General features: G+C 45.0%; 1 protein-coding gene across 9 annotated transcripts in view; it reads left to right on the forward strand.

The window, feature by feature from the left end:
• cbfa2t3 (CBFA2/RUNX1 partner transcriptional co-repressor 3) overlaps nt 1-26,406 on the forward strand; it is a 47,416-nt gene that overhangs the window by 8,209 nt on the left and 12,801 nt on the right. For 8 of the 9 annotated variants that reach the window (XM_050069126.1, XM_050069275.1, XM_050069357.1 and 5 more), the window contains exons 2-6: nt 18,955-19,110; nt 21,354-21,595; nt 21,960-22,049; nt 22,760-22,941; nt 25,615-25,898. In XM_050069126.1, coding sequence (XP_049925083.1) covers nt 18,955-19,110; nt 21,354-21,595; nt 21,960-22,049; nt 22,760-22,941; nt 25,615-25,898 — 954 coding nt within the window. Of the gene's footprint in view, nt 1-2,393; nt 3,562-18,954; nt 19,111-21,353; nt 21,596-21,959; nt 22,050-22,759; nt 22,942-25,614; nt 25,899-26,406 lie in introns of those variants that run through there. The other variant, XM_050069667.1, reaches the window with a different exon arrangement.

Raw genomic sequence — 26,406 nt, forward strand, 5'->3', positions numbered from 1 at the left:
CCCTTCGCCAACCTTTCTGTCACTCAAGGCCACACACACACACACACACGCACACACACACCTCTCCCCTTTTCAGTATTCAGCACAAGAAACAAATAAGCCACCTACAGTAACATACTAAGGAGACACACACAATGTTGCATGTGCACCGAGCCACCTAGGGCCATAACTCTGAGAGAAATATAGAGAGTGAGTTTCATAAACACTTCATCCATCTCCTTGACAACCATACTTCCACTGTGGTACTCTACACACGCTGCCTCCGACAGACTCAGCTTGTAATGGCCTGTGCATCTGTTTATGTGTGTAATGTTCGTGTATTTTACCGCGTTTGACCACGCAGCAAGCTTTACAGTGAAATTGGCATTTTCTGGTGTGAACAAAAACACTGGCGCTGGACCTCAAGTAACCTGAAGTTGACTAGTTCTCATGGGCCGCGAGGGGAAACTCTTACGTTCCAATCATAGAGCACTGGGGCTTCCCCCTGCATGCTTGTTCACATTATTTAATCAGTACTGGAGTATTTTTTTCAAGTCCTTCTGGCTCCATATGAAGGCAGCGTTTGTGTTCGAGGCTGGCGAGGCTGGTGAGACTGGAGTCGGGGCAGAGCAGCTGTCTGTGTGTACTTTACAAGCTGGTTCTGTTTGTTCTGTAGACACAGCAGGAGGGGTCAGGAGGGTGTCAGTCTTCTGTCTTCTGTCCCCCTCTATGGCTATGTGTGTGTGTGTGTGTGTGCGTGTCAGCCAGAGAGAGAGAGAGAGAGAGAGAGAGAGAGAGAGAGAGAGAGAGAGAGGGCAGGTGGGTGGGGCAAAGGGAGTAACAGACCAGTGTGGACAGGTGGAGGATTCTCACTGTAGGAGACAGATGTACCTTTTCTAGGTCTCTCTCCATATAAGTCTCTCTGCTTATCTAATATTTGTTTATTTATTTAGCCGTTGTGCACATGGATGGATCACTGAACGAGCCTACTGGGCACAGGCCCAGGGCTGTCACTGGTGCCCATGGCCTCCACCTGCAAAATGTCACTCAAGTTACCGACCAAAAGAGACACAAAATGACCTCAGACAGACACAAAACCACAAAAAGATGCAAAAAAGAGGCTAAACCACCACAAAGTCTGTGTGTCTTGCTCCTGTGTAGGAGAGGTGGTGGGGCCTTGCACGCAACATGACAAAGACAACACATAATATGCGATGCAGGGAGAGGTAGAAACCCAGTGGGCTTATTCAAAGCCTCCAACTATATATATTAAAATGTAAAAGTTATGGAGACAACAAAAAATAAAATACAGGAAATAATATGTCAGCATTAAAAACAATGGCAAACTAGTAAATATATATGTTACAACAACAATAGCGATAACAGAAACACATTAAAAGCAGAGAAATGTGAGTCTATAATCAATTAATCCAAAATATAATCAAAAGATAAATAAAATAATTGTTATTGGACAGATGTTGCATAGTCGCTTTGAAAGGAATAAACAATTGAAACAGCCTGTTTGATAAGATATAAACATGCCATAATAATAAAATGGGAATATTAATGTTGGTGATATAGAATATATGGGACAACGCCATGCTTTATTATCAGGTGCTAATTAAAACAGGCAACACAATACACGCAGAGCAATAAAAATGGAGCATTAATGACGATGATAACAGCATATTTAGTCTATTCATCTTCACCTCAATCCACCCACCTCACTATTGATGACAACACATGACAAAAACAAAGAAAAATAATACATTTTACAAGCTATGCAGTGTCTACTGGCGTGTGTTCACATGGCAGACAAAGATATTCTGTTGCATTCATTCAGTTCTCAGAAATCTGTTCTTCTGTGTGTGTGAGTGTGAGTGTGTTTTTTCCAAGTGCTGAATAAAGTAAATAAAGTCTGCAGTCTTATGAACTCAATCCTGCTCTCCTTGTGGCCCTGATATGAGGAAACAGCGGCCCCCACGGGCAGACAGCGGGACAGAGAAACAGTTGTCTCTCACTCAGCTCTCATTGCTTTTTCATGGGACCGGTTAAAGGTCTGAAATATTTAGTTTTGGGACTGCACTGTGCAAGCCACACATTCACATTATTTACATTATTTGGGTGTGTTTCAATGCATTTTATTGTAAAAGAGTAGACATTTTATAAAGTGTAACCCATTAAGGTCCACAGGAGATCATGCATGTATTGTAGGGCAGCAAACTTCGCATCCAAACGCGCAATCTTAATAATTTTGTCCCCAGTATGGAGGTTTGTACTCTACAATTTGGATCTTCTTCAATTTAGAAAGGATTCCTGTACATAGCTGCCAGCTCTGCCTCTGATGGTACCCGAGAGAGGGAGGGAGAGAGGGAGGGAGAGACAGAGAGAGAGGGAGAGGTTAGGAGCTCCAGATGGTGTTTAAACGCAGACAGAAGGCTACAGCGAGGACAGAGAGAGGAGGAGGAGGAGAGAGCCGCGGTTACTGCGTACAGTGAGCTCCGCTCTGCTCCGCTCATCAGTGAAGACAAAACAAGTCTGAAAAAACCCCTGAAATTGTGACTCGACGGGAAAAGAAGCGTTAAAATATGCTCAGCTGACTGGTTTTCTGCGGGAGAAGTGGATCTCTTTACAACACCATCTGAAGACAGGTCGGCGGAGGATCGGCGCGTCGGCGGAGGAGAAGGACCGTACAGAGAAACGTGGTACTAACACCAGCCTGTTCTCGGGCTGTGAAGAAACTGTGTTTTTAAAACATTTAAAAGAAACAGAATTAATCACTGCGGATGTATAAGGACTTGTTCCTGACACCACGGACTGTGGCTGAACTGTGAACTAAAGGAGAGGGGGTTTAAAGTTGTCACAGGAGGAATAATAGACGCACCCTGCAGACAAGAGGATCCGCATCTCAATCATTTGCGCTTTTACATGGGAGACGCGAGGATTTGTGGACAAAGTAGAAACCTGTTCATAGTTTTGCCTGCTTGAAAGCGAACACACAAGAAAGGACGTTTTTCCTGGCAGTTGATACTGTATTTTTTTAATATTTTATTTCCTCTATCTGGGATGGTTAAAATGAGCAAGAGAGCGGATTTACATGACCGGGACAAGTTGTGATTTTTTTTTTTTTTATCACATCACCTTCAACACAAGAAGCTGTTTGCTTTTAAAGACAAATACAAACCAGACTGCAAAACCAAAGACATCGATGTGCTTAAGGATCCAAGAGCCCTTGCTTTGATTTCATTTCTTCTTTCTTCGATATAACTGAGAAGAGAAATACCTCATAATTTATTATACCTGGAAAGTCAAAGCCCATTTGAAGCCCCCTCCAAAGGAAAGTTAAACATTTTCTTTTGTGTCAAGACTGTGGCGTTTGCCTCTCTTTCCTCTCAATATTTCAAAAACAAAGCAACAACAACAACAAAAAAGGAATAACACCTGAATAGTTCCCCGCACTATCTTTTATTTTTTCCTCTCCAAATAATGAGGATTGAGACGATATAAAAACCTGTTTCACAAACTATTCGGTGTGGATTATCACCGCTACAATTACCTCAGTTTGACCTCGACCTTCACAAAGTAAGTACAACCTGCAAACTCTGGCTGTGGTGAAGCAAAGCGTTTCATGAAGAACATATTTAGTTTGCTGCTTTTGTTGTGAACTGTGTTTAAATGGCACCAACAGGGTTTTTGTAGCCTCTCGGAACATTTGTTAAAATTGATAAGTGTTTTATATATAAAGGCTCAGACAGCTGGAATATCTCAATTGGTTTAAACTCACATTCTAATCAATGTTGTGTTTGCAGCTCTGTTAATGTCAAGGTGAAACCAGGTTATTCATGGACCTGTATGTGTTCTTTAAAAGGGCTTTTGTGCAATATTTATATTTTTTTCTGCAGTTATATCCACTTCAATTTAATGCTTTTACACATGAAGTTGATTTCAGGGGGTTTAGGATATTGAATATAGGGAAAACAATAAGTTATCTGCAAGTGAAACATCACATTTCTTCTTATTTAATTGTTGCTCATGAAATATGTAGAGATACAGACATGCAGACTGCACTGGAAACTGTGTGTTACCCTGCGTCTGACATTGCCAACACATAAAAAGTGAGCCCTAAGATAATATGCATCAAATGATAACTATTATTTACAACAATATACACATTTACCTCCTTTACGCCTTTGGTCTGTTTATAGTAGTGAACCAAATGTGATGAGAGAGCTGAGGTGGAGAGAGACTTCAGGAGTTGTTTGCCCCACTAGTCCGAGCTGCACATCAAAGTGATGTTGAGACAAAGTGATGACACAAAATCTTTGGTCTCCATGAACTTGGTGTCCACCTGGACTGGCTGGAGGTGATGGGTGCAAAGGGATAAATTGAAGGAATAAATTGAGACATTTACCCTTAACTGAACTCCACAGTGCCCCAGAGTAGCCCTCCGCCTTTTGCAATGATAGTGCATCACCAGTGTCCACTTATGTGACAAGAAATAAGAAGCTTGTAGACCAGTGCTTTCTGGTGGGCGCTGAGTGTTTGGGTTACTGTAGTGACACCAACTTGTGGAAACATTAAAGAGTGAGCTAGAGGAAGTGTTTAAAACAGGAATACTATGGCAACCAAAGGGACTAAACACAACTGCAAACTGATTAAAAAAGCTGAAATCATGGTGGATAATTTATAGCGACCCTTGTAAGGGACACTCCCTGAGAAGAAACAAGCCCAGCCAAAGGTTTCTACCCCCACTTGAACAGCCTCAGCAGCGCACTCTTCTGCCTGTGAGTGCAACAGTAAAACACTCAGGCCATTTTCTCTGCAGGACACGGCCCTGTATAATTGGCCCTGGTAAATATCATCTGAATAATTGAACAGTTGATAATAGTCTCGAACAATGGATGGGAGGTTGCAGGGGTGAAACCGCAGTGCAGACACCCTGCCTCACCGCACATTATACCTCCATCACCACCAAGCGAGCATCCCAGCCTCTCTCCTTCCAAACGCTGACCGCCCCATCGCTCAGCTGGGCTCGGCCAGCCGCCCGCTAAGGCAGATGTCCCCACTTCATCATTAAGTAGCTCTCTTAAAAGGCAGGCCATTCATTATGACCCAAGCCTGCAGAGTGTTTATTCAGTTCCCATCTACCACAGGTGCATGGATGGGATGTCTTCTGTTTTATATGCAAAAGGAAACATACCACAGGAGTTTTAAAGCAGGAACCTGTTTTCTTCTGAGGAGACAGCAGCAAGCAGGCCAGCAGGAAGTCAGTGTAGAGTCTCTGCGTTTTAATGAAAACTAGAAGAAACACATACTTTACTGGGTGTTTGCTTTCTATGCTTCTTATTATTCTGTGATTCATTGTTGCTATTTCAGGCACATCTTGACTAATGTTTCACCATCAACTTATCAAAGGCACAATATTTTTTGTCCTCTTATGCGTGCCAAAGTTAACTAGATAGTCAATCAGGAGATGTTGAAACCGTTTTTCATCATCTCAGTCTAATCTAGTCTAGTCTGTGTCGTCTGGGCGTAGGCAACGTGGCTCTTTCTGTGCTGTGGACTTGGTGCCGCAGCAGGATCTGTGCACAGCTTACGTGTTTACTGTATTAGTGTGTGGGCTCGGTGTGTGTGGTAATTATTGTGATCTAAATGCGGGCAGTGCAGGTGAAACTGGCTGTCTCCTAATTAATGAGTGGAGCAGATGGCCTCAGGTGGGCGGGAGCTGCGAGCGCACAGCAAGCCGGTCAGGTGGTCAGCACAACACAGACACCTGGGCCATCACAAACAAGACAAGCCAAGCGGTTGACACAAGCCGAAGACATCTGGCCTGGGCGTGTGTGTGTGTGTGTGTGTGTGTGTGTGTCTACGGGTCTGTGTGTGGCGTCCCTGAAAGTCAACAAATAGATATATATAGTTTTGTATCTGACCTCATGTGACACATTGAGAGGGACCCCTCATCATGTGCTGTGGTCTACATGTATAAGTTGTAGTTGAGAAAGAAACAAACATTAGTGAAGAAGTATTGATGCAAATATACAATTTTGTAAAGCAGAAAATGGTGTTAGTTCTTCTTCTTCCCTCTATCCAGTCAATCGTCTCATGACTCTTCAGATTTATTGACGTCCACTTAGGAAAACCCGACCCCCAAGTTGAAAGCCAAGGCTATACACCATATAATTTTACACCGGGGTGTTTATAAATCCTGGCAATGACACAAAGCTACATAGTGTGCGTTGAGCCTATTTATATGTATGTTTGTTTGTACACATATACTAAGAAGTGAACCAATCTTCCTTCTCTGGCCACACCAACTAATTCAAAACAAGGTGGTTTGTCTGTATAGGTTATATTTGTGTTTCAGGTATCAATTCTAAGTGTCTTTGTGTTTCCATACTCCAATATTTTCTCTCTAAATTTATTTGTGACACACTCAAAAGGACTATTTTTCCTCAGATTAACTGATTGTAGACAGGCGCACAACTTTGCCTCCAGGGCGAGAACATTAGCCACCGATAGATAAAGATGTTTTCAGAACAAGAGGGGAAAGTACATCCTCTGCTTAGTTTGTGTTGTGGAGGACAAATAGCAACAGTGGGATTAAAACTGCAGAAAGTGAGGAAGCCATAATTGTTGGTTATTATTCTTACCATTGCCGCCCTGCGAGTGTGTTTGTTCATGATAGAAGCAAAAAAATGACGGACCACAAAACTGGGATGGGTTTTAAAGAGGAGACAGTGATGCATTAAAGAGGGTTATGAGGGTTATTTGAGTTTTGTTAGTTGTTCTTTGGTATGTGTGTTCAGGATGACAAATTAACAGCAGGCTTGTGCAGCGATGGTGCTCAAGGCAGAAACACAGTGTACGTACTGTACAGTTAAAGTGAGTTCAGTGAGATCAGTGTGTGAATGTGTGTGTTTCTGTGTCGATATGGGAGCAAGTGAGCAACTTAAGGAGTGATGAAGTGACGTTCCCGGCGCTGAATCTCTATGGTTTCACTGCTGTTTATCCTAATACACAGTTGGAGAGACCAGTGTGGTTCTGGCCGCCTCCTGCTCCGTCCTCCGTCCTGTGTGTGTGTGTTTAATGTGTGTGTGTTGGTCTGCTCTGCTCTGCTCTGGTCTGTTCCACATGTGTTTGACATTACTGTGACAAGGCTGCCCAGTCTCTCTGGGGAGATGGAGAATGTCAGAGACTAGAGCGGAGAAGCGAACAGCTTCCCAACATCTGATGGAATGAGAAACACACTGGCTGGATGGCTGACCTGCTGACGCCACAGCGTGGGAGCAGAGCAGAGGGTGGAGGCCAAGTAAAACCCCAAATGCGTGTGTGAAATATCACTCTTTCTCTCGTTTCCCCGTTTGCTTCCCTACATGTGCACACATCCACTCGGATACCCAAGAATAACATATAGCACGCACACACTCACCGTTTCGTCTCTGCTAGTCAGTCACAACACTGTTTTGCAACCACTGGAATGATCAAGCGTCTTTTCTCCGTATTTCCATGCATGCAGAGCAGGTGAAATGCTCTCTACTACCTTATCTTTGACATTCAAGGGTGAAAACTCACCATTTATGCTGAGCATTTGTGGAAATTATTTGTTGAATTGACTCTTCATTCTACCAAAATTACTTCAGCATATACAGCACTGACAAATTGCACCCTCAATTACGCATTTCAAAAGGGAGGCACATTTCCAGTGCACAGAAATGTTTAATCACAAATGCAATAGGAAACAAATGTCACAACATAGATGAATTCACATGTAAAGTACGTATAGCTGAATTGCTGACAGCGACAGCCAAGATAAAAAAAACAAAAAACACTTCCTCCCCCTCCCTTCCTTGTCTTGTGCCTATTTCACCTCCTGCTCTGCCTCCTCACCTTTTACTTCCTCACTTGCCCACTGACCTCTGACCTGTTTCTGACCCTCGTCTCTTCCTTGTCCCGTTCCCCCAGCGCCACCTTCTCACCTCCCGCCCCCTCTGCTTCATGGTAGGAAGTGTGTTCGAATCAGAGTCAGACACAGGAAGCAGCTGGGCTAATCTACAGTAGCGCTGAGCTCTGTTTTAATCAAGCCAAACGGACAGGGCAACAGAGAAAATGGGAAGTTCATATCACCACCGCTACCTGATAGAATGAATCCCCGCCCTTTCCTTCTGCCCCACGTCGAGGCCTTTATCACAAGCGGGGAGTAAACAAGCACAAAGGAACACAGACGGGTGTTATTAAGGCCTCCACTCCAAAGCAGTTCTCTCTGGACGTCTGAGGAAGTGCTGCAACACAGGAGCATGCAGGCAGAGATTGGGAAGGAAGGCACTTCTCTCTCACTCTGTCTCTCTCTCTCTCCATGTACAGTATTTGCGAAATTAAAAAAGCCGTTATCTCCTGGAAACAGATCCTGTGCCACACAGATGGTTCCGTCTCTCTTCAAATGGGAGGCTGAGCCACTGAGTGCCGTTGTGTTACCAGTTAGTTGTACAGACCTTAATCTCGGCTCCAGCCTTCCTTCCTCTGCCTCCCTGTCTCTCTCTATACACGCTCACACACACATGCACGCACACACAGACAAACTACACCATTCAGATGAAAGTATTGCCCGTGTAAAGTCCTAATTTCACCAGGAGATGGACATTTTAGCTTCTCAGGGGTATTTGAAGTGCGGAGAGAGGAAGGTCAGAGATTGCCTCGACATGTCAGAGAGCAGTGGTCACTTTGAGGAGCGAGTTATTATCACCTGGCATTTAAAGTCACCAGGAGCCTCAGCAGGGTGTGTAAGGGCTGTTTGATGGTTTCCACTCTGTCTTTCAAGTGCTACCTCAGAGAGAGATCATCCCATTAGTAATGTGCCCTGACCTGTGTGAGTTATCATTTAAGGACAGGTTTCTGTAGAGTTTCAGATACACAGCGGTGTTGTGATTATGTTTGAGACCATAGACTTATACAGGATCACCTTATGAGAACTGTGGTGTCAATCGCTTGTCATGGACCCCCTGATCACACTGACAGCATATTTCTAGAGTGCAGTGCTGTTGTTACAAGCAGATATTTTAATACGATGGTAGTAAAGTTAGATGAAAAAACATCCCTGTTGCTGTGTGATTTGATCATTTAGTCCCTAACACTGCAAAATCTCCTCTCTCAAACAAATATATATCACGATTGTAAATCAAAATGCAAAGAAATGAACAAGGATCAAATGGTCTGCCATCAAACACAGCATTAATCTTCTGATTAACAACGTATTGTTCAGACACAATAAGCCTCAGAACGTTCCCAGAGAGCTAATTCAGGCATAATCACAGCCTGGACTTTTAACCTTAATGTGTGTTGAGTTAAAAGGATGGTGAAAAAGATGTGTGGATCTTATTTATACTTTTAATTCACTTTTGTGTTTGTATTGTGTGTTATCTAATAGCAAGTATTGTGTGCAAGGCTGAGTCCATTTCCACTTGATTCAGTTTTCCTCTTTAAATTATAGAACTGCCATTAATTTACCTTTTAATTAGTGGCAATGTTAATGTGCAATTTAGGAATAAATTAAAATGTTCATACACTGGCATATTATAACAGAACTTCTCAAACTTGTTATGATCCACAAAGGAACGGTTCCTTTGTAGCGGCACTGCTTGCTGTCCACTTCCCTTGCCCATGACATGACAGCAGGTCATCCTAATTTGCCAATTAGCTCACATAATCAGCATGTTATTGGCACTGCGCTCGCTCTCTTCCTTCGCCCGCTCGCTCTGTTTTTGTGGTGGCGTCCCGTAGTCGGCTCGTGTCCCAGAGGAGTAGCTGGTATTTATTTCGGCAGCTTCCAGCATGAGCTGGCTGTAGGCTAAATGGAGAAACTGTCAAAGCTTCTCTCTAACCTGTCACATGAATGCCCCCCCCACCCCTCCTCCTCCGCCTCATTCTGTTTCTCGGTGGTTTGTGTGTATGTGTGAAACCTATGGGGTCCTGCAGGATAATACAGAACACCCTACCCATGCCTGGCTAATGTCAGGAGCTATTGTTACTGTGCCTGCAGGCCAAATGAAGAGGTATGAGAGTGCTGGCAGGCTGGGGAGCAGTTCAGGCTACAGACAGTTTTGTCAGCGCTGACAGCTCCATAGTGACAGAGCAGACATTTAACACTGAATGAAATGAAATACATGACATCAAGCAGGAGAATGACTAATCTGCTGTTTGTTTTCCTATCTTAGCTGTAAGTGACAGCTCAGTGTCAGGTTTTTGAACGGGCGCACAAAGAGCGGGAGTCATGGGAGAAAAATAAGGCAGCCACAATTCAAACGTTCACATGTTAAGAGTCGGGGGGTTTATGAGGAGGAAGGACAGAGATGCTGCAGTTGCCGTGGTGTATGTGTGTGTGTTGCCAGGGTCAAATCTAAGTCTTTTGTGCTCCATAAATCAGCAGGCAGCAGCGGTGACGTAAGAACAAACAGAGCTGCTCTCTGCTGCAGCTGGCTGGAAAGAGGGAGAAACAGGAGAGAGGAATACAGAGAGGGAAAGAGAGAGCAGGACAGCAGCTGTCAGGCCTCCATCGCACACCTGTCACACAGGAAGTGAGCGCCGGCCACTGTTTCCTGGATACACCTCCTCAAACACTGCTCCTGGAAGAAATGGGAGGGAGGACATCTGCTGTGAGGGGGAGACAGACAGGCAGCCAGACTGATACACTAACAGATCAATAGAGACATTTGCTAAGGATGAAGAATAAATGCAGGCTAACACGGGGTGAAAACAAAAATACAGAATTTCTCATGCCTGTGTTGCCGTTCTCATGTTGGGCTGCCTCGTTGTCCTGTTTGTGTGTGTGTTCAGATTACACACAGTTGAGAGGATGTTTGTGTTATCGTGGAGCTCTATGACAGACAGGTCACTCTGTGGAGACTCGAGCCTAACTCTCCCACAAATACAATAAGCCCACATGCCCTAAACTTAATAGTCGGACATTCCCACGCTTGCTCCTCTCAACCACCCCTCCAACCTCAACACACCCCGCTCCCCCCTCCCTCCTGTGACCAATATGAACTAATCCAGATGTAGTAGCAGCTCACAGATGTACGCATAACTTTCTTTACATGGCCCCGCTCCCTTCTTTCCTCGACTTGGTCTCCTCTTGTACGTCTCTGCTTTCCCCAGCCTCACTCATCGCCCAGCTCACAGTCTCCATGCCGAACTGATCAGAACAGGAAGTGATATCACTCGTTGCTGCAGTGCTGCTGATGAGGCACTTGGAGCTATTGTCTCCTGTTTTGCTTCTCCTCCCAGCCTCCAGAGTCGCTCTGTTGTGGCTGCTGTTGGTAGAAAATCTCCTCTTTGTTTGTCAGGCTTGTCAGGCTTGGTCCTCTGGAGGCCCCCCTTGCCCTATTCCCAGGCTGCCCTTCATGCTGCCTGTATGCAATTAACAGAGTAATTAAAAGCCTGATGAGCTAATTGGTGCTGGGTGAGGCTGCAGGTGTTTGGATCGCGGAGCTTATTTATGTAAGTGCACTCATTGTGAACATCCTTTGACAGAGGATGACAGAGGCAATTTTCAAACATGGTTTTTCTTTTATCGCCATTTGAATAAATGTTTATGGTTGTTTTCAAATGTGATTCATTGAGAAATTCATCTGTCTTACTGTGCCAATCATCTGCGTCCACACATGCCATATGTTGCAGGTAGGCAATGCTCAGTGGGAAGAAGGAAAGAGACAAAGTGAAGCCAGCAATGCATTGCAGTACCTGGTGAGCCAACAGTCAGTAAAAGATGACATAAAACAATGCAGTTTCAAATCTGAGGTTGGGCTAAGATCTTAAATTTTACAACACCAGTCAGGTTTAGTCAGCTCAGGCCTTGGGAACACAGGCAAAGTTCATGCTGAACTCTATGTCATACCAGTATATCAACAGTGCACTAGATATAAAGATGAATTATGTCATGTCTGATGGAGCCCACTAACTGAGCTCATCTGAAAGAGAAATGATGGAAGAAAGTCTGATGTGATGTTGAAACGTGGCAGCCTGAGGCTGTGCTCTCAGCTGGCAAAATTAGGCACACGGCTGACAGGACGAGGAAAAGAAGACGTAGATGAGAGAGAACAAAGGAGAGTTATCATGCAGAGCAGAGGCTACATGTAGATCCTTCTCACTGCTCGTGCCTGTCTACCTCTCTGTCTCTCTGACCCATTCCCAAATGTGCATGCACAGTCACCTCCTCATATAGCTGTGTGTGTGTGCGTGTGTGTGTGTGTGTGTGTGTGTGTGTGTGTGTGTCTCTTTCTTGTCTTCTACTTCCTCCCCCATATCTCTCTCGCTCTGTGGCAGCTGTGCTGGTGATGGCTGTGTGCCCATGGTGCAAGCTGGCTGTGGGGTCCCAGGTGGCCCACATGACAGTTATTGATGTTCAGGTGTTCAACTCCTCTCACACAGAGACCCTGGAGCCACACACACACACACACACACACACACAGAAGCACAATACACACGAATGCACTCTCGATATAGTTGTACACCGAATACAAAAGTGTACTTGCACAATTATGCATATAAACATACATTATTACATTTCGCATATTCCACTCTCGCTGCTGAGGAAAAGTAAACAACACAGTAACAAGTACAACAGAGAACTCATGCATACAGCTGCTGGGCTGTCTGGCAAGCAACAAGAATTACAGTTGTCAAAGTGAGATGAAAACAACAAGCTAGTCATTGTGAAAATGTTTGCAGTCTAGTTTGTTTATGGCTCCTATGGTCCAGTATGTGTGACCACTTTCTGTGTGTGTGTGTGTGTATATGTGTAGCGGGATAGCCAGCGTTGGTACAGTACCAGTGCCCAGTGCAGTCCTAACACACTCCAGATGTGACTGGCTAGCCAGGGAGTTGTTCTTGGCATAGCCGCCTCGGCTGAATGTCACAAATACTTTCCTTTATTTAGGAATGGCTCTGGGTTAGTGGCTGAGAGGAAGGCGAGGATGGATGGATCATGGGGGGAAGGGGGAAGGAGTGAAGAGAGGAGAGGTAGATGAAAAGAGCAAAATAAATGATTAGCAATGTGGAAGGACAAGGGAAATGGAGGAGGAGGAGGAGGGGGGACAAAGAGAAGAGATGTAGAAGGACAGAAGATGGAGAAGGAGGAGAGGAGGAGGAGGGAGCTGCGAGGGAGCGAGGCAGAAACAGCTCCAGTCTAGCATCTGGATTTTATTAGCAGCCGTTGGGAAAATCTGAAAAGGAAGTTTTTTCTCTGCGAGCACGTCGGCAGCAGTGATATGCTGCACATAACCACTTCACTGCCGACGAGAGGAGCCAGGCCCTCCCAAAGGAGAACAGATGGTCGCTAGAACTTCAATACAATTACATCAATAACAGCTTTCACAGATATAAGCACTGTATGACAGGATCCCTGCAGCTCAGAGAGACAGAAGTACAACTCCTCTACCCTTAGCACCTCCAGCCCTGGATAAATTGTCTTTAATCCATCCTCACTCCCTGCCTGGGCTCCAGTTATCCTTGTTTTTCTCGCCAGTTTGCCCTTTTTAAAGAAAATGTTTTGCTCCAAAGCGTTTGACTTGGAAAAACTGGTAACTTGTCAATGATTTGCTCATGGTAATCTGATCAAAGACAGGAGGGCTTTTGTCTGCGCTTATTAAGGAGAACCCCTCCACCCCCACCATCCCCAGTTTGTTTTTTTGTTCAACATGTTTGTTCAGCCGGCACTGCATGTGTACTATCACAGGGATTCTCAAGTAACATAGGGGAAATATGCGTTTGTGTCCGCAGCGTGAGCATATGCATTCAGCAAACATGTGTGCGTACATCTGTGTATCTATTTGTGTGTGTGTGTTTGTGTGTGTGTGCATGTACGGTTCAGGCCTGTCTCCCACCCTGTCATTAGTGAGGGCTTTAAAGCCTCTGAACTCTAAATCAGCTCAAGATGAAGTAGAGTCTGGGATCTGTCTGCAGAAGCAGCCTGTGTGCTGACACGCAAAAAATCACACACACAAACATGCACACACACTCCCATCTTACCTGTGACACAGTTCAGACTTCACACTGATAGCAAGGCATATATTAAAATATAGATTTATCAAAAAGAAAATATGTTCCGTATGTAGATTTTTTTCCTACTCAGAGGAGGAGGATGTATCGGTTGTGTGTTATTGATGTCAGCAGTCTTTTCCTTTTGAATGGCATCTGGGCTGCTAGAATGAGAGTGGAGGGTGCTGAAGGTGCTGTATCCCCAAGTCTTAGGTCCAGGGCACAGGGCTACAATCCCCATGTTTTGATACGAAGGCCTGGTGGGAGGCTGGGGGCCAGGGGCTCAGGCTCTGTTTGTGTGGACTCCTCAGCGGCCTGATAGGGAACAGATGTGGGAAGGCAGGCGGCCGGGCAGCCAGCCAGAGCAGCTGGGAGAAATTAAAAACAACAGCATTCCTGGAGACATGGGGAATTACAGTGGGAGGGAGGGAGAGAGGGATGTAAGGAGCGAGAGACAGAGGGTGAGTTTTAGGGCTATGTGGTCACTGGCGAGAGTCTCTGCGGAGTACGAGAGATTGAAGAGACAGGAGAGATTTAAGGGGACTGTTGTGCAGCGGTTAGCTAAAGCTAATAAGTTGCAGCTGTATTTCCAGTGGAAGCACGAACACACATGCACATATACACTCACACACACACACACAGATGCATACAGTCAACAATGGGACATATGCCAATGTGAAATGAGACCAAAATGTATCTGAATGGCCCTCTAATGGCTTGTCATGACGTGATGGTACTCATTTGTAAATGTGTATCTGTGTTTGTTTTGAAAGGGTTTAAAGAAGGCATGTGTTCTTAAATCTATAATGATACCCCAAAAATGGTTTGAGAAAGTTAGACAAACCACTCCGCTGTGTGTGTGCGCAGTCGTACAGTACATGATCGGTGGTTTTGTGTGTCTCTTTTTTGTTTTTCATCTTGTTTCATCATGGCACAGGGGAAGAGTAGAAAACAGAGAACATTTTTAGAACTCAGGCTGCAGACTGTTTCTTTGGTGAGCAATCTTTTAGCCCCGATTACGTCAAACGTGCAGACATACAGCTGTTCAGAGAGTTGGAGAAACAGAGAAAAACACAGACAGGGCGGCAGAGAGGTAGGTAATGACTGCATTGTTTTATTTTCAGCCTAAAATTCAGTGGTGAGTGTTTGGGACAAACAGCAACAAATCTGTATCCTGAGCAGATCTATTCTCAGCTGTATCGATCCCAAAGTGGCTCCTCTCAGAGAGATAGATAAAAAAAAACTGCAGGGGGGGAATAGAGCAGCTTGCAGACAGGAGCATGGGTCCAGTCCAGATCCGAACCTTTAACCACAGGTCTGTTTTACCTGGTAGCCCTCTCTCATTCCCAGGGCGTCAAGTAGCTTTGGCCAGTGGCCTTCGGCGTCTGATTGTTACGCACAAGGCATCCTTGAGTGTCTGTATAAGACGTACCGGGCTTTCAGCACTCAACTCTCGCTCCCGCTATCTCCTTCTCTCAGTTTGAGTGTTTCGTCCTTCAGCACAAAGCACAATGGGAGCACAGATGGCCACAGATGGGGTTGTAGACCTAGCAGACTTCCTAATGTATTAAAAGTGAAATCCAGAGCATGGTGCGTATGTGTGTGCCCTGTCCCTGTGGCTGGTCAGATTAAACAGCTGTCTATAATCCCACGGTGGGAGCAGACAGACAGACAGGATGGTCCCCTTATCCTCCGCTCCTCTCGAAGAAGTGACGAAAATAGCTGTGATGTAAACAGGGATTTTTATGGCCATCCTGATCTTTTGATCACACGTGCGCCCTGCTCTTGTTCATTCTTCAGACTCGTCAATGAGGGTACGATTGGTTATTATAATGCACGTTTCTCGTAAAGATGTATAGCCCACCACATGTAAGTCCTACAATATGCATATACAGTGGCACAGTAAATTTGATCAAAGAGGAGGTTTACTGAAACATATGGCTGCCTCCCTACAGGAAGCAGCCAACCAATTCGGCAGCACAGAGAGCCTGTTTGTGTGTTTAGGGTTCTTTAGAAGAGAATGGCTGCATCTATTTATACCAGCCCTCCCCATCTGCCTCCATCTACAACCTTGTGTGTTTATGTTCAGTGCGTCTGGCATGGGGGAAAACAGCGGAGTGCCCCTCGTGTTCTTGAGGATCACTGTGTCAATGGCCCTCGTACAGCACACTCCAGAGTGGCACTCTTTAAATACAGACACCAGCTGTTGAACGCGTCTACATGAGCTCTCAGAAATAGGTTAACACCAAGGACTGAGACCAACTGAGGCAGGGGTTTTGTGGAGGAAAACACTGGGTTCAAAGTTGGCTCATGAGGGGCGAAATGAAAAACACATTATGTGAGAGTCACTTAATATGTCAGTTGGTGACTACAATGTATTTGCAGCTGTAAAAGAGGTTTCTAAACAGTGTTCAGATGTGTAAAAGGCCTTCAGCTGTTTGGTTTCAAGAGTGGTGGTGGTATTATTTTTATTATTAGTTGTATAATAAGGTGTGATAACTGCCTAATAACCTTTTTCCCGTCATTTGCAGAAGCCTAGTCTCACGACAGGGCCACTCTGTGCGCACGAGGATGTAAAATGTAAAATCAGGCTTCTCGTCAGCTTGTGTTTGTGTTCCACATTTGAGAGAACAGTTAATTTCTCCCTCCTGTAATACATTAAGAGACAGCTGAAAGAGACGGAAAGAAAAACAGAGAGAAGAGAGCTGTCAAGAATCAATGAATGCCACATAAAGTCTACAATGTGGTTTACATTTGCTTTGCTAGAGCACAGAAGATGGCCCTCTGTCCTTACTCTTTCATTATGAATGCATGTGTTTACTCCGCTTAATGGTGGTGTTTAGCGCCAGTACCCAAGTACACACGTTTATGTACTAATATATAAACTGTGTTGCGTATTGATTTCATTGTTTTTCATTGCGCGGCGCACATTTATTGCACCCTCTGCCAGTCGCACACATGTACACATACTCTAAAGCTATCTTCGCACAGGCTGCAGAACTCATCACACCTCTCAGCTCAGGTTTACATCGCAGATAGATTTGGTTCCAGCAGCTGCACTGACAGACGGACACATAGACAGAAAGACACTCCAGAGGTACATCACTAAATAACAGACCTGCTGCTTGTATATATAGTGTGACTTGTGTAGTGGAGCTTATACGCAGGTGTACAGGTTATACCCACCTATTTTTCTGGCTGTTCACAGCATAACCACCTATCATCCAAAAAGTCATTGGAATACATTGGAGAGTATACCCACATTCTCCTTGGTAACCAACATATCTACCTCGTGGTATACCCACCTCATCAACTACATTTGTGCATAACTATGTTTGTGTTGAAGGCGCACTGTATGTATAGACTGCACGAGGTCACAAATGCAGAATGTAAGGCAACAGTCCTGACACACATCCACCCCGTGTCATGTTTTCTTCTCATGTCCCTTGCTGTACCATCCATTCCCTTCACGCTACACAGCCTGGCCTTGCCTTGTTTGGTGCTGGCAGGGTGTCTGGCAGAGGACAGTGAGGCTTCTGGTAGCAGGACGGAGCGCTGCTGAAAGCCAGTCCACACGGTGATGGACAGCAGCAGATCCAGCTGCACTTGTCACTGGCTGTCAAGCCGGCTGTCTGAACTAGGGGACGAGAGGGGACAGGCGGGGAGGACTGTGTGCATGTGAATGTTTGTGTGTGTGTGTGTGTGTGTGTGTGTGTGTGTCTGGGGGTTGGAGGTTACAGTGGAGGGGCACTGATTGGGATGTCAGAGCTACAAGGAGTGTGTATGTGTGAAGGGGAAAGAGAGAGAGAGAGGGAAGAGAGAGGGGGGGGGGCTCTCAGTCAGCAGCAGCTGAGCGAGTGAGCAGGTGTTACTGTATGTCTCCCAGGCCCATGAATCTCCAACAAGAGAGACACAATACAAGTTTGAATTCATTTCCACTCCCTGCATTGATTTGTTTTGGTTCTTTTTATGGGGCTTTTGGTTTAAGGAAACAATCGATGGTTCCCAGGTGAAAATGTCGGTGGTTTCCACCTTAACCAGCTGTCTCCACTTTTATTTATTTTTTGATAATTCAGATTTATATTGCTTTAATCTTTCGTTCAAAACCATACAATGTTTCACAGACATTTCTTCTTGCTTACAATAAATGTAACATCAGTGGCATAAGAGACAAACAAAAATATAGGAACATACTGATTAAGCAAGACTACGAAAAATATCTACACAACATATTTATACAGTATTAGTTATGACTGGGACACACACTTCATACTACAGGCAAAAAAGATCCCAAACTGATTCCTTACTCCTGTTTCTGTTACTCATCCTGTTAAGCATAAACTCATATAAAGCTGTTTTTATCATGGTGTTTGTCCATGGCAGTAGATTTGGGGGGGGAGACGCAGGGACACGTCCCCCTCAATATTTAGAACATGAGCAGTAAATATAATAAACATAAATGTAGTAGAGGACTTTAAGGTGGAGGTAGAGCGGGTCGTCCACTAATCTGAGGATCGGTGGTTCGATCCTGGCTCCTCCAGTCCGCGTGTCGAAGTATCCTTGGGCAAGATACTGAATCCCAAGTTGTGAGAGTGTGTGAATGATTACTGAGTAGCAGATGACACCCTGTATAGTAGCCTCAGCCACTAGTGTGAATGGGTGAATGTGACTCAGTAGTGTAAAAGCGCTTTGAGTGGTCAGAAGACTAGAATGGCGGTATACACGTGCGGTCCATTTGCCATTGAAAATTTGGTGGAGAACCTCTAACCCAGTGTCCTCCGCAATGTTCAAATGAAACCTACGCCCTTGTGTTTGTCCATTCTCGTAATTCTGCAGATTTGGGTGTTTTCCAGTGCTGTTTCCAATTTTAATGAAACGTTAAATTTTTTTCTTCATGCTGGAGCTCCATCTTGATGACTGTGTTGTTTTTTCCCTATGATATCGCAGGTAGCAGAGTGCAGAAGGTTGGAACAATGCCAGATTCACCTGCGGATGTGAAAACCCAGCCCAGGTCCACCCCACCCACCATGCCTCCTCCACCCCCGGCGGTCAGCCAAGCAACCAATCGCAATGCTTCATTCACCCCCGCTACCAGTAAATCAAGTAAGTACTTTGTTTTTTGTTTTTTTTACTGTTTTCTAAGATCAGTTACACCTGAAGTTCACTTCAACTGCAAGATGTGTGTCTGCCATCAATAGTCATACAGGTGTTTTCTTTGACTCGAAGATGATCCTTTTGTGCGGAAGCATCATGTCAGCAAGCAGTTAACCAGGCAGGTGTGAGAAAAACAGTGAGCTGGTTGGCGTGCTGAGCTGGCTCTTACTCTTCATTTCACAGTGAGCACTGGAGAAGGTAGCCATCGTTATGTGAGCTGGTAATTGCAAATTATGCTTCTCTACAGAGCTGGTATGCATATCTAAGTATAGATTAAAACTGCACTAAAATGGGGTAACCTGTGGCCTAGAGGTTAACCGGGACCTTTGTTGCATGTAGTTCCTTGTCTCCCTCTCCCTTTGTTTCCTGTCAGTTCCCAACTACTGCCCCTAAAAACTCTTAAACCTGTTTAAAATTTGCTCCGAAAATTTAAGTCTAGTTGACATATAACTCTTGTTACAACAGCATTTCATTGACTATGTTTCAGTGTGTTACTGAGACCTGCTACATGTTAAGATAAAGTGATCCACCCACCAATCTGTAATAAATTACCCAAATGACTACACTACACTACAACTGCATGTCATACAGTGGACTACATGGTCGTCAACTGTCACGGACACTTTATATGCTTGTGCAAAGCGAGAGAAATTCCAAATATGTGTCTCTTCCCTGTTCTGTTGAACAAGTGTTGGAGTCACTTGCGTGTCAGGTGTGTGTCTCTGCAAGCATCTCTCTGTGTAAGTGTGTGTCTCTTGGTGTGCAGAATGCCCTTGCTAGTGGGACAAGTGTCTTTGAGCGCATGTGCGAGTGCGGCTGTGGCATTGTGTGTGCATGTGTGTGTGTATGTGTTGTTTACCAGCTGGTTGAGGCGGCGATGGCCAGGCTGCCATTGCGGTGTGTAGACTACTTTCTTCCCTATATAGCAATGACAGGCCATGTTGTTTCACCTGTTGTGGCGGGCGGTCAGCAGTGGAGCTCTCTCCTTGCACCTCTCCCTCGCTCTAAAACCAGAACACAAGTGCTGCCTGTCGGGATCACATGGGTTAGTCCATATGTGTTCAGGCTCGATCCCACACGACTCTCAAGCGCGCCTGAGGGGAACCACGCAGGAACTATATTATTGAACAACTAAACTGTACATAGTCTTGTTTTCAAGTATGAGTGCAAGGTATAGTGTTACAGCCCACAATGGCTCACTGCGGAGTCCTGTAAATACATTTTGAAAAGATTAAGTTGTTTCAGTGGTTTTAAAATTATAGTTTGGATGCTGGGCTCAGTGTAAGTGCTTGCATATGCTGCTATAATGAAATACAATCTTTAAATTACAGGTACATACATGATTTCTTTAATCTGGGAGAAAGCTTTTTCTGTTTTGACATCATTAGTTCTTTAAATAGATGTAATGCACACAAATGTATGTTAAAGAATATGACATACAGACAACAGACAGGAGATGGAAAAACAGAACCATTTTTGATATGTAAATCACGTCTTGCATGTTTTCATTTGGCCCGGATATGAAAATATGAAAGCAGGGTAAAGGTCAAACGTGTGTTTGTGAGCTATTTGTGAGTTTGTTTGTGCCGCAATAACAAAGAATATGTGACTGATTATATATGTGTGTGAACGCTGAGTCTATTCTGAACCTTAAAGCTGCAAATCTACTTTCAGCTGGTGGACATGTGTAGGGCCAGATTTAGCTACACACCTGCTATTGGAATAAAAGTAACACAGGCCACAGGACTATTTTTGGCACCTCTTTAACAAGTTCCTCTTATAGTTGTGTCCTAGTGAGTGAGTTAGGGGGAGAGGGTGAGGAGCAGGGTGGAATAGACTGATACAGGGGGAGATGGAGGGGGAGGGGGGTGTGGGGGTGTGGGTCAACTGGTACCACTTGTGAGACAGCTGAAGTTACCGCAAACACACACACAGAAACCCACACTCACTGCGCTCAATCAAACTTGCACCTCTGAAGTCACCATGTGCATCATATACCGCAGGCGTGGTGTCGAATTTAAGTCTATTGTGCGCTTTACTTACATTTAATCTTTACCACACACTTCTCTATCAGCGGGATGCGAGCGCGTCTGCCCTCATCACGCCCCCAGATCTGTCAGATGCCCCCCAGGCCTCTTCAAAACTACTGACCCAGTTCACGTTGTCTCTTCCTTCTGTCTGTTTATCTGCAGTGCTGAATGGGAGCAGCCACTCTCCTACATCGCTGAACGGTGCTCCCTCCACTCCTAACGGCTTCAGTAATGGGCCGGCCATGTCGTCGACGGCCTCGCTTTCCAACCAGCAGCTCCCGCCGGCTTGCGGTGCCCGGCAACTTTGCAAGCTGAAGCGCTTCCTGACCACGCTGCAGCAGTTTGGCAACGACATATCGCCTGAGATTGGGGAGAGGGTGCGCAGCCTTGTGCTGGGGCTGGTGGTAAGTTGTGATTATTTTTAAGTGGGATTATTTTGATGAATTCTTTTACTGCATCTATTTATTTATTAATTAATTCAGCAGCTCTTTTTCCTCTTAGTTTGTGTCTAGCCTACTGTACGTTTATGCTTAGTACTTAACATCGGGCACCTATGAAGTTCCAAAAGCTGGTATTTTTTATCTTGTATACAAAAGATAATGACTTGCACACGCTAAATATTATTGTGTTTGCATAGGATGTGGATCTTGTGTAAACAGAATAAAAAAATATCATCATGTGGGACTTATGCAGCTCCGTTTGAGGGTGTTGTAAAAGTTTGTCTCCTGATTCCACTCTTTGTCTAACTTTCCCTGTTGTCTCGGGCAGAACTCCACTCTCACCATCGAAGAGTTTCACTCCAAACTTCATGAGGCCACCAACTTCCCTCTGAGGCCGTTTGTCATTCCCTTCCTGAAGGTAAATGCTTGTGCACAGATTTAATGTGAGATAAATCAGGGCCAATGTCTAAAACTGACACTCTCAGAGTTTACCGCTGCTGTCCATATGGCCAGTGTTCAGGACCGTGTGTATGTGTGTGTGTGGAGACACTGTATGTGCACCTTTCCTCTGTGCTCTTCTGCCTCCAAACAGAAAGGGTCCGGGAAGGGAAAACTTGAAATCTATGGGTGTATACAGTGTTTAAGAATGAGTGTCCATTTTTTAAAGTGTGTTAAAAGTGTTGTGTGTGAATGTGTCAGACCTCCTGGCGTGCAATGATCCTCCACATCTGGGACATTGCAGCAATGGCTGCATTATATCAACCGGACAGGTCTGAGAGAGCTATTTGACAGCACTGACACGCACACATACACACACACAATAGCTATACACATCAGCACACCCTGGAGAGAGCGAGAGAGAGACACATGGCAGAGGAAGGTGTCAAGGGACCTGTCTTATCTCATCCTGTCTCTTCATCTATCACTTTCTTTTTTTCTCCATCCCTAATCTGGCATTATTTTACTCTCACCCCATCTATCTATTGTTCCACCATGAGTTTCTAGCTCACCTCTTGTCCACTTAACACTCTACATTTACATCGGCTCAATAAATCTATATCCTTCCTACAACAATGTGTTTCATTCCTAATCCAGAGATGTCTGTCTCCCCTCTCTTTACCACTGAAGGCAAACCTGCCCCTGCTGCAGAGAGAGTTGCTTCACTGTGCCAGGTTGGCCAAGCAGACTCCAGCTCAGTATCTGGCCCAACACGAGCAGCTTCTCCTGGACGCTAATGCCAGCTCGCCCCTCGACTCCTCCGAGATCATGCTGGAGATGAATGAGCACGGCAAAAGAAGGACCCCTGACAGGTAGCATATCTCCATTAAACACAAGAAAACATATACATGCAGACTTCAGAGACGCACATTTATTGGCAGACTCTCACACACACACTGTTATATATGAATTATTTCAGGGTATTTCAGAATGCCAAGCGACAAGGGGAGGCTATAAATCCTCTGTGCGGGAGGCGGAAGTCTGGACAGCCCTGATGCCAGGCTGGCTCTGCCACCTGTCTGGGAGGGAGGGGTGAGATAAATGCACTGTAGGAAAAGAAAGAGAGCATCTGAGAAGCAAAAGAGAGGGAGAGAGACAGAGAAGAGAAGCGGGGGTGAAGTACAGTAAATGTCCTCAGCACAACCCAAAGACAGACAGAAAGACCAACAGTGGGCGACGGTTTGCAGTTGTCCCACATTTCTCCCCAGCGCTCTGCTTTGTTCACCCAGCTAAGAAGATGACACAAGACAGAATTAGCTGGCATTTCCCTTTCCTCCCTTTTCTTTTTCTTCTCTTACTGGCACTGTCCTTCTTTTCTGATCACTTCTTCACCTCTCCTGCTCTCTGTTTCTCTCTTGCTCTCTCCGACTGCTTGACCTGCGGGCTCCCAGCAGCTGTCCATATGTCAGGGATGTGTCCAGATGGTGATGTGCTGACCGTAACACTGAGCACATCCTGAGCGGGGTGTGGGGAGGTGGGAGGTGGTGGTTTGGATGGGACTGAGGGTTGGAGCTGAACGTGCAATCCCACTGTAATCTGCACACCTCCGCCTCCTGACCTGTGGCTTATACACAGCGGGAGGGGCTCGGCGGAGGAGGGGGAGGGTGGTTCAGGCTGGGGCAGGGCCTACTTCGCGCCAGCTGTTCCTCTGTGTTGTCAGATACTGGAGCCAGGGATGTGTACGAGTATAGCCGACGTACACAAATATACACATGAATAACCAAACACACACACACACATAAACACACTCATCTACATGGGGCAGCGCTGCATTTATTCGCCTTTGATCCCCGGCATGATAAAGAGTGATTTGCATCCGAATGCCTGGCTATTGCCATCCAGCTAAACAGATTAATATCAACACTCCCATTTAAACTGTCCAGATGGCTTGAAAATACAACCTCTCACACACACACACACACATACACACACTCACTTAAAGTACACAGACACAAATGAGTGTCACTAAACATCTGCCAAACACACAGCATTCAGCCCATATTGCCCCTTAAGCCCAAGAGCAGGGTGGGAGGGAGAGGGAGAAATACTTGCAATCTAAGAGTCGGCAGAGGGATATATTCAGATTAAGCGCTTGAGACGCAGGGTGTACAGTTGGACTTGGCTTTGTTTGATACATATGGCGTACAGCTGTGCAAAAGCTTTGGTGGAGCACTGCCTTACTGTAACTGAACAACAAGCAGCTCTCAGCAGGGATACATGTGTGTGAGTGTGTGTTTGCATGCGCCATGTGTTGTTGAAATTCACAAAACAAGTTTGTGTTCTTTGCTAGAGGCTTCTCAGACATGTATGGTCCACAATGTAATCTTTGAAAATAAATTGTAATGACAGTTTATGGTAGACACAGACAAAACCAATCAGGCATCATGAAGTAAATCACATCTGTTGATTTGTTTGGCATGTTTTTACAGCAGGCAGTTTTTTAACCCCTTGATCTGATTCTTAGGCCATACTGGTCTTTGCTGGGGCATGTTTTCCTACACTATGAAGTAATACACTGGCATTGCATACTTAGCCTGGCAAAGCCAGCCCACAGTTTTTGCATTACTCATTGTGGTCTGGCAAGGCCACTGATGGACTAACTGGAGAAAAATGAAGTTGGCCGCAGAAAAGTTATTTCTCTCCCTTCAGACATTAACGTGGTGTCAAAAATCTGTTTCTGAGTAAAACTGAGTTGAGAAATGATCCATGTTGTGGGAGATTTTTTTTTGTAAATGAGGGTAGTCATGTGAGCATCAAAACAGTTTCTGAGTGGTTCATCATTTATCTGAAGCAGCTGAATCGATTTTTGGGTGGACATTTGTGGAATAATGGTAAATGTGGTAGTGGAAACAGAGCTTTAGAGATGCAGACTGGCTGTGCAAGGGTACGGCATACTGGCAGATAAAGTCTCAACTGTACAACAAAGATGTTTTTTGTTGTATACCATAATATACCACACATCCCACTGCTGGAAAAATGCTGCAGGCTCTGTGTCCCAACAGTTGAACTTCTATCCTTTCATTTCTTTGTTAACACAGCAGTTTACTTGGGATCTATGCTTTGATACTGTTTTCAAGTGTTGTAGATCTTGATATCAGTCCTGGTCTCAAGACCACTTTTTGGAGGCTTTGGTCCTGTCTTGGTCAAAGACAAAGAGGACTCTGCATTTCATTTCAAGACCACAACTGCAGGGATATCATTAAATTGCTTGCACAAAAAAGAGCAATGAATAAAGATGGTTAAGTTGATTTCAGCTTCTTAGCATCTCTCTAGTTTTGGTCATGACGTGGTCTTGGTTTATGTGGTCTTGACCACAACATTGCTGTATTCTGCTAACTGTGTGGTGCTGACCCACTGCTTGACCTAATTGTCTTTAAAGAATATAAAAGTTGTACGCTCCTACGCTAAATTAAATGGCATCATGGCAAGCCATTACATATACTTTAAAATCGTGTTTTAACCCACTCTCCCGCCCTCCTCTACAGGACCAAAGACAGCTCGGACAGAGATGGGTTGCACCCGGAGCACCTGGCTAAAAGGCCCTGCACCATCAGCCCCAGTCAACGCTTCAGCCCCAGCACGGGTCTTCCTGCTCACCCGCCTCCCAATGGCCTCCCCACACACCCTCCCAACGGCCTACCCCACCCACCAAACCCCCAAGTGGGACCCCAACACTATCGCTTAGAAGACATGGCCCTGGCACACCAATACAGAGACGCTTACAGACATAATGAACACCGCGAAGCCCGGGACAGACACCGGCAGACAGGTAGGACAGCTGCATCCACAGGGGTCAGATACATCTATAGATCCCCAGTGATATGGTCAAGACTGTGGGCTGGTGTGTATGTAAGTGGGGTGTATGCAGAGAACAAAGGCCAGTTGTCATGTCCAGTGTGATAATCCTTGTGGCAGTGTGGCTATATAAAGACCACAGCCATACATGCCTATATGCTCCAACTGTGGCAACCATATATGCCTTCCTTCTGCTTTCCCAAAAGGAAAGAGGTGAATTCTTGGCCAAATTGTCTCACTCATTAGACACGAGGCTCCAGCACAGGCACACAAGTGCCAAAGACACCAGTTATTTTGTTTAAAATTGAACTTTAATATCTAAGTTAATCATTATAGTAATAAAATAGGAGACAATAAAACAGATATAAATAAAATTGACATCCACAAGCACAGTAACTAATGTTTAGTGAGTTAATTAATCTCAGCTCATCATCTGATAATAAGAATTGTTGTGTTTTTGTCACCATAAAATGAGCCATTTA

Source organism: Epinephelus moara, chromosome 1 (assembly GCF_006386435.1).
Source record: "Epinephelus moara isolate mb chromosome 1, YSFRI_EMoa_1.0, whole genome shotgun sequence".
NCBI classification, from domain to species: domain Eukaryota; kingdom Metazoa; phylum Chordata; class Actinopteri; order Perciformes; family Serranidae; genus Epinephelus; species Epinephelus moara.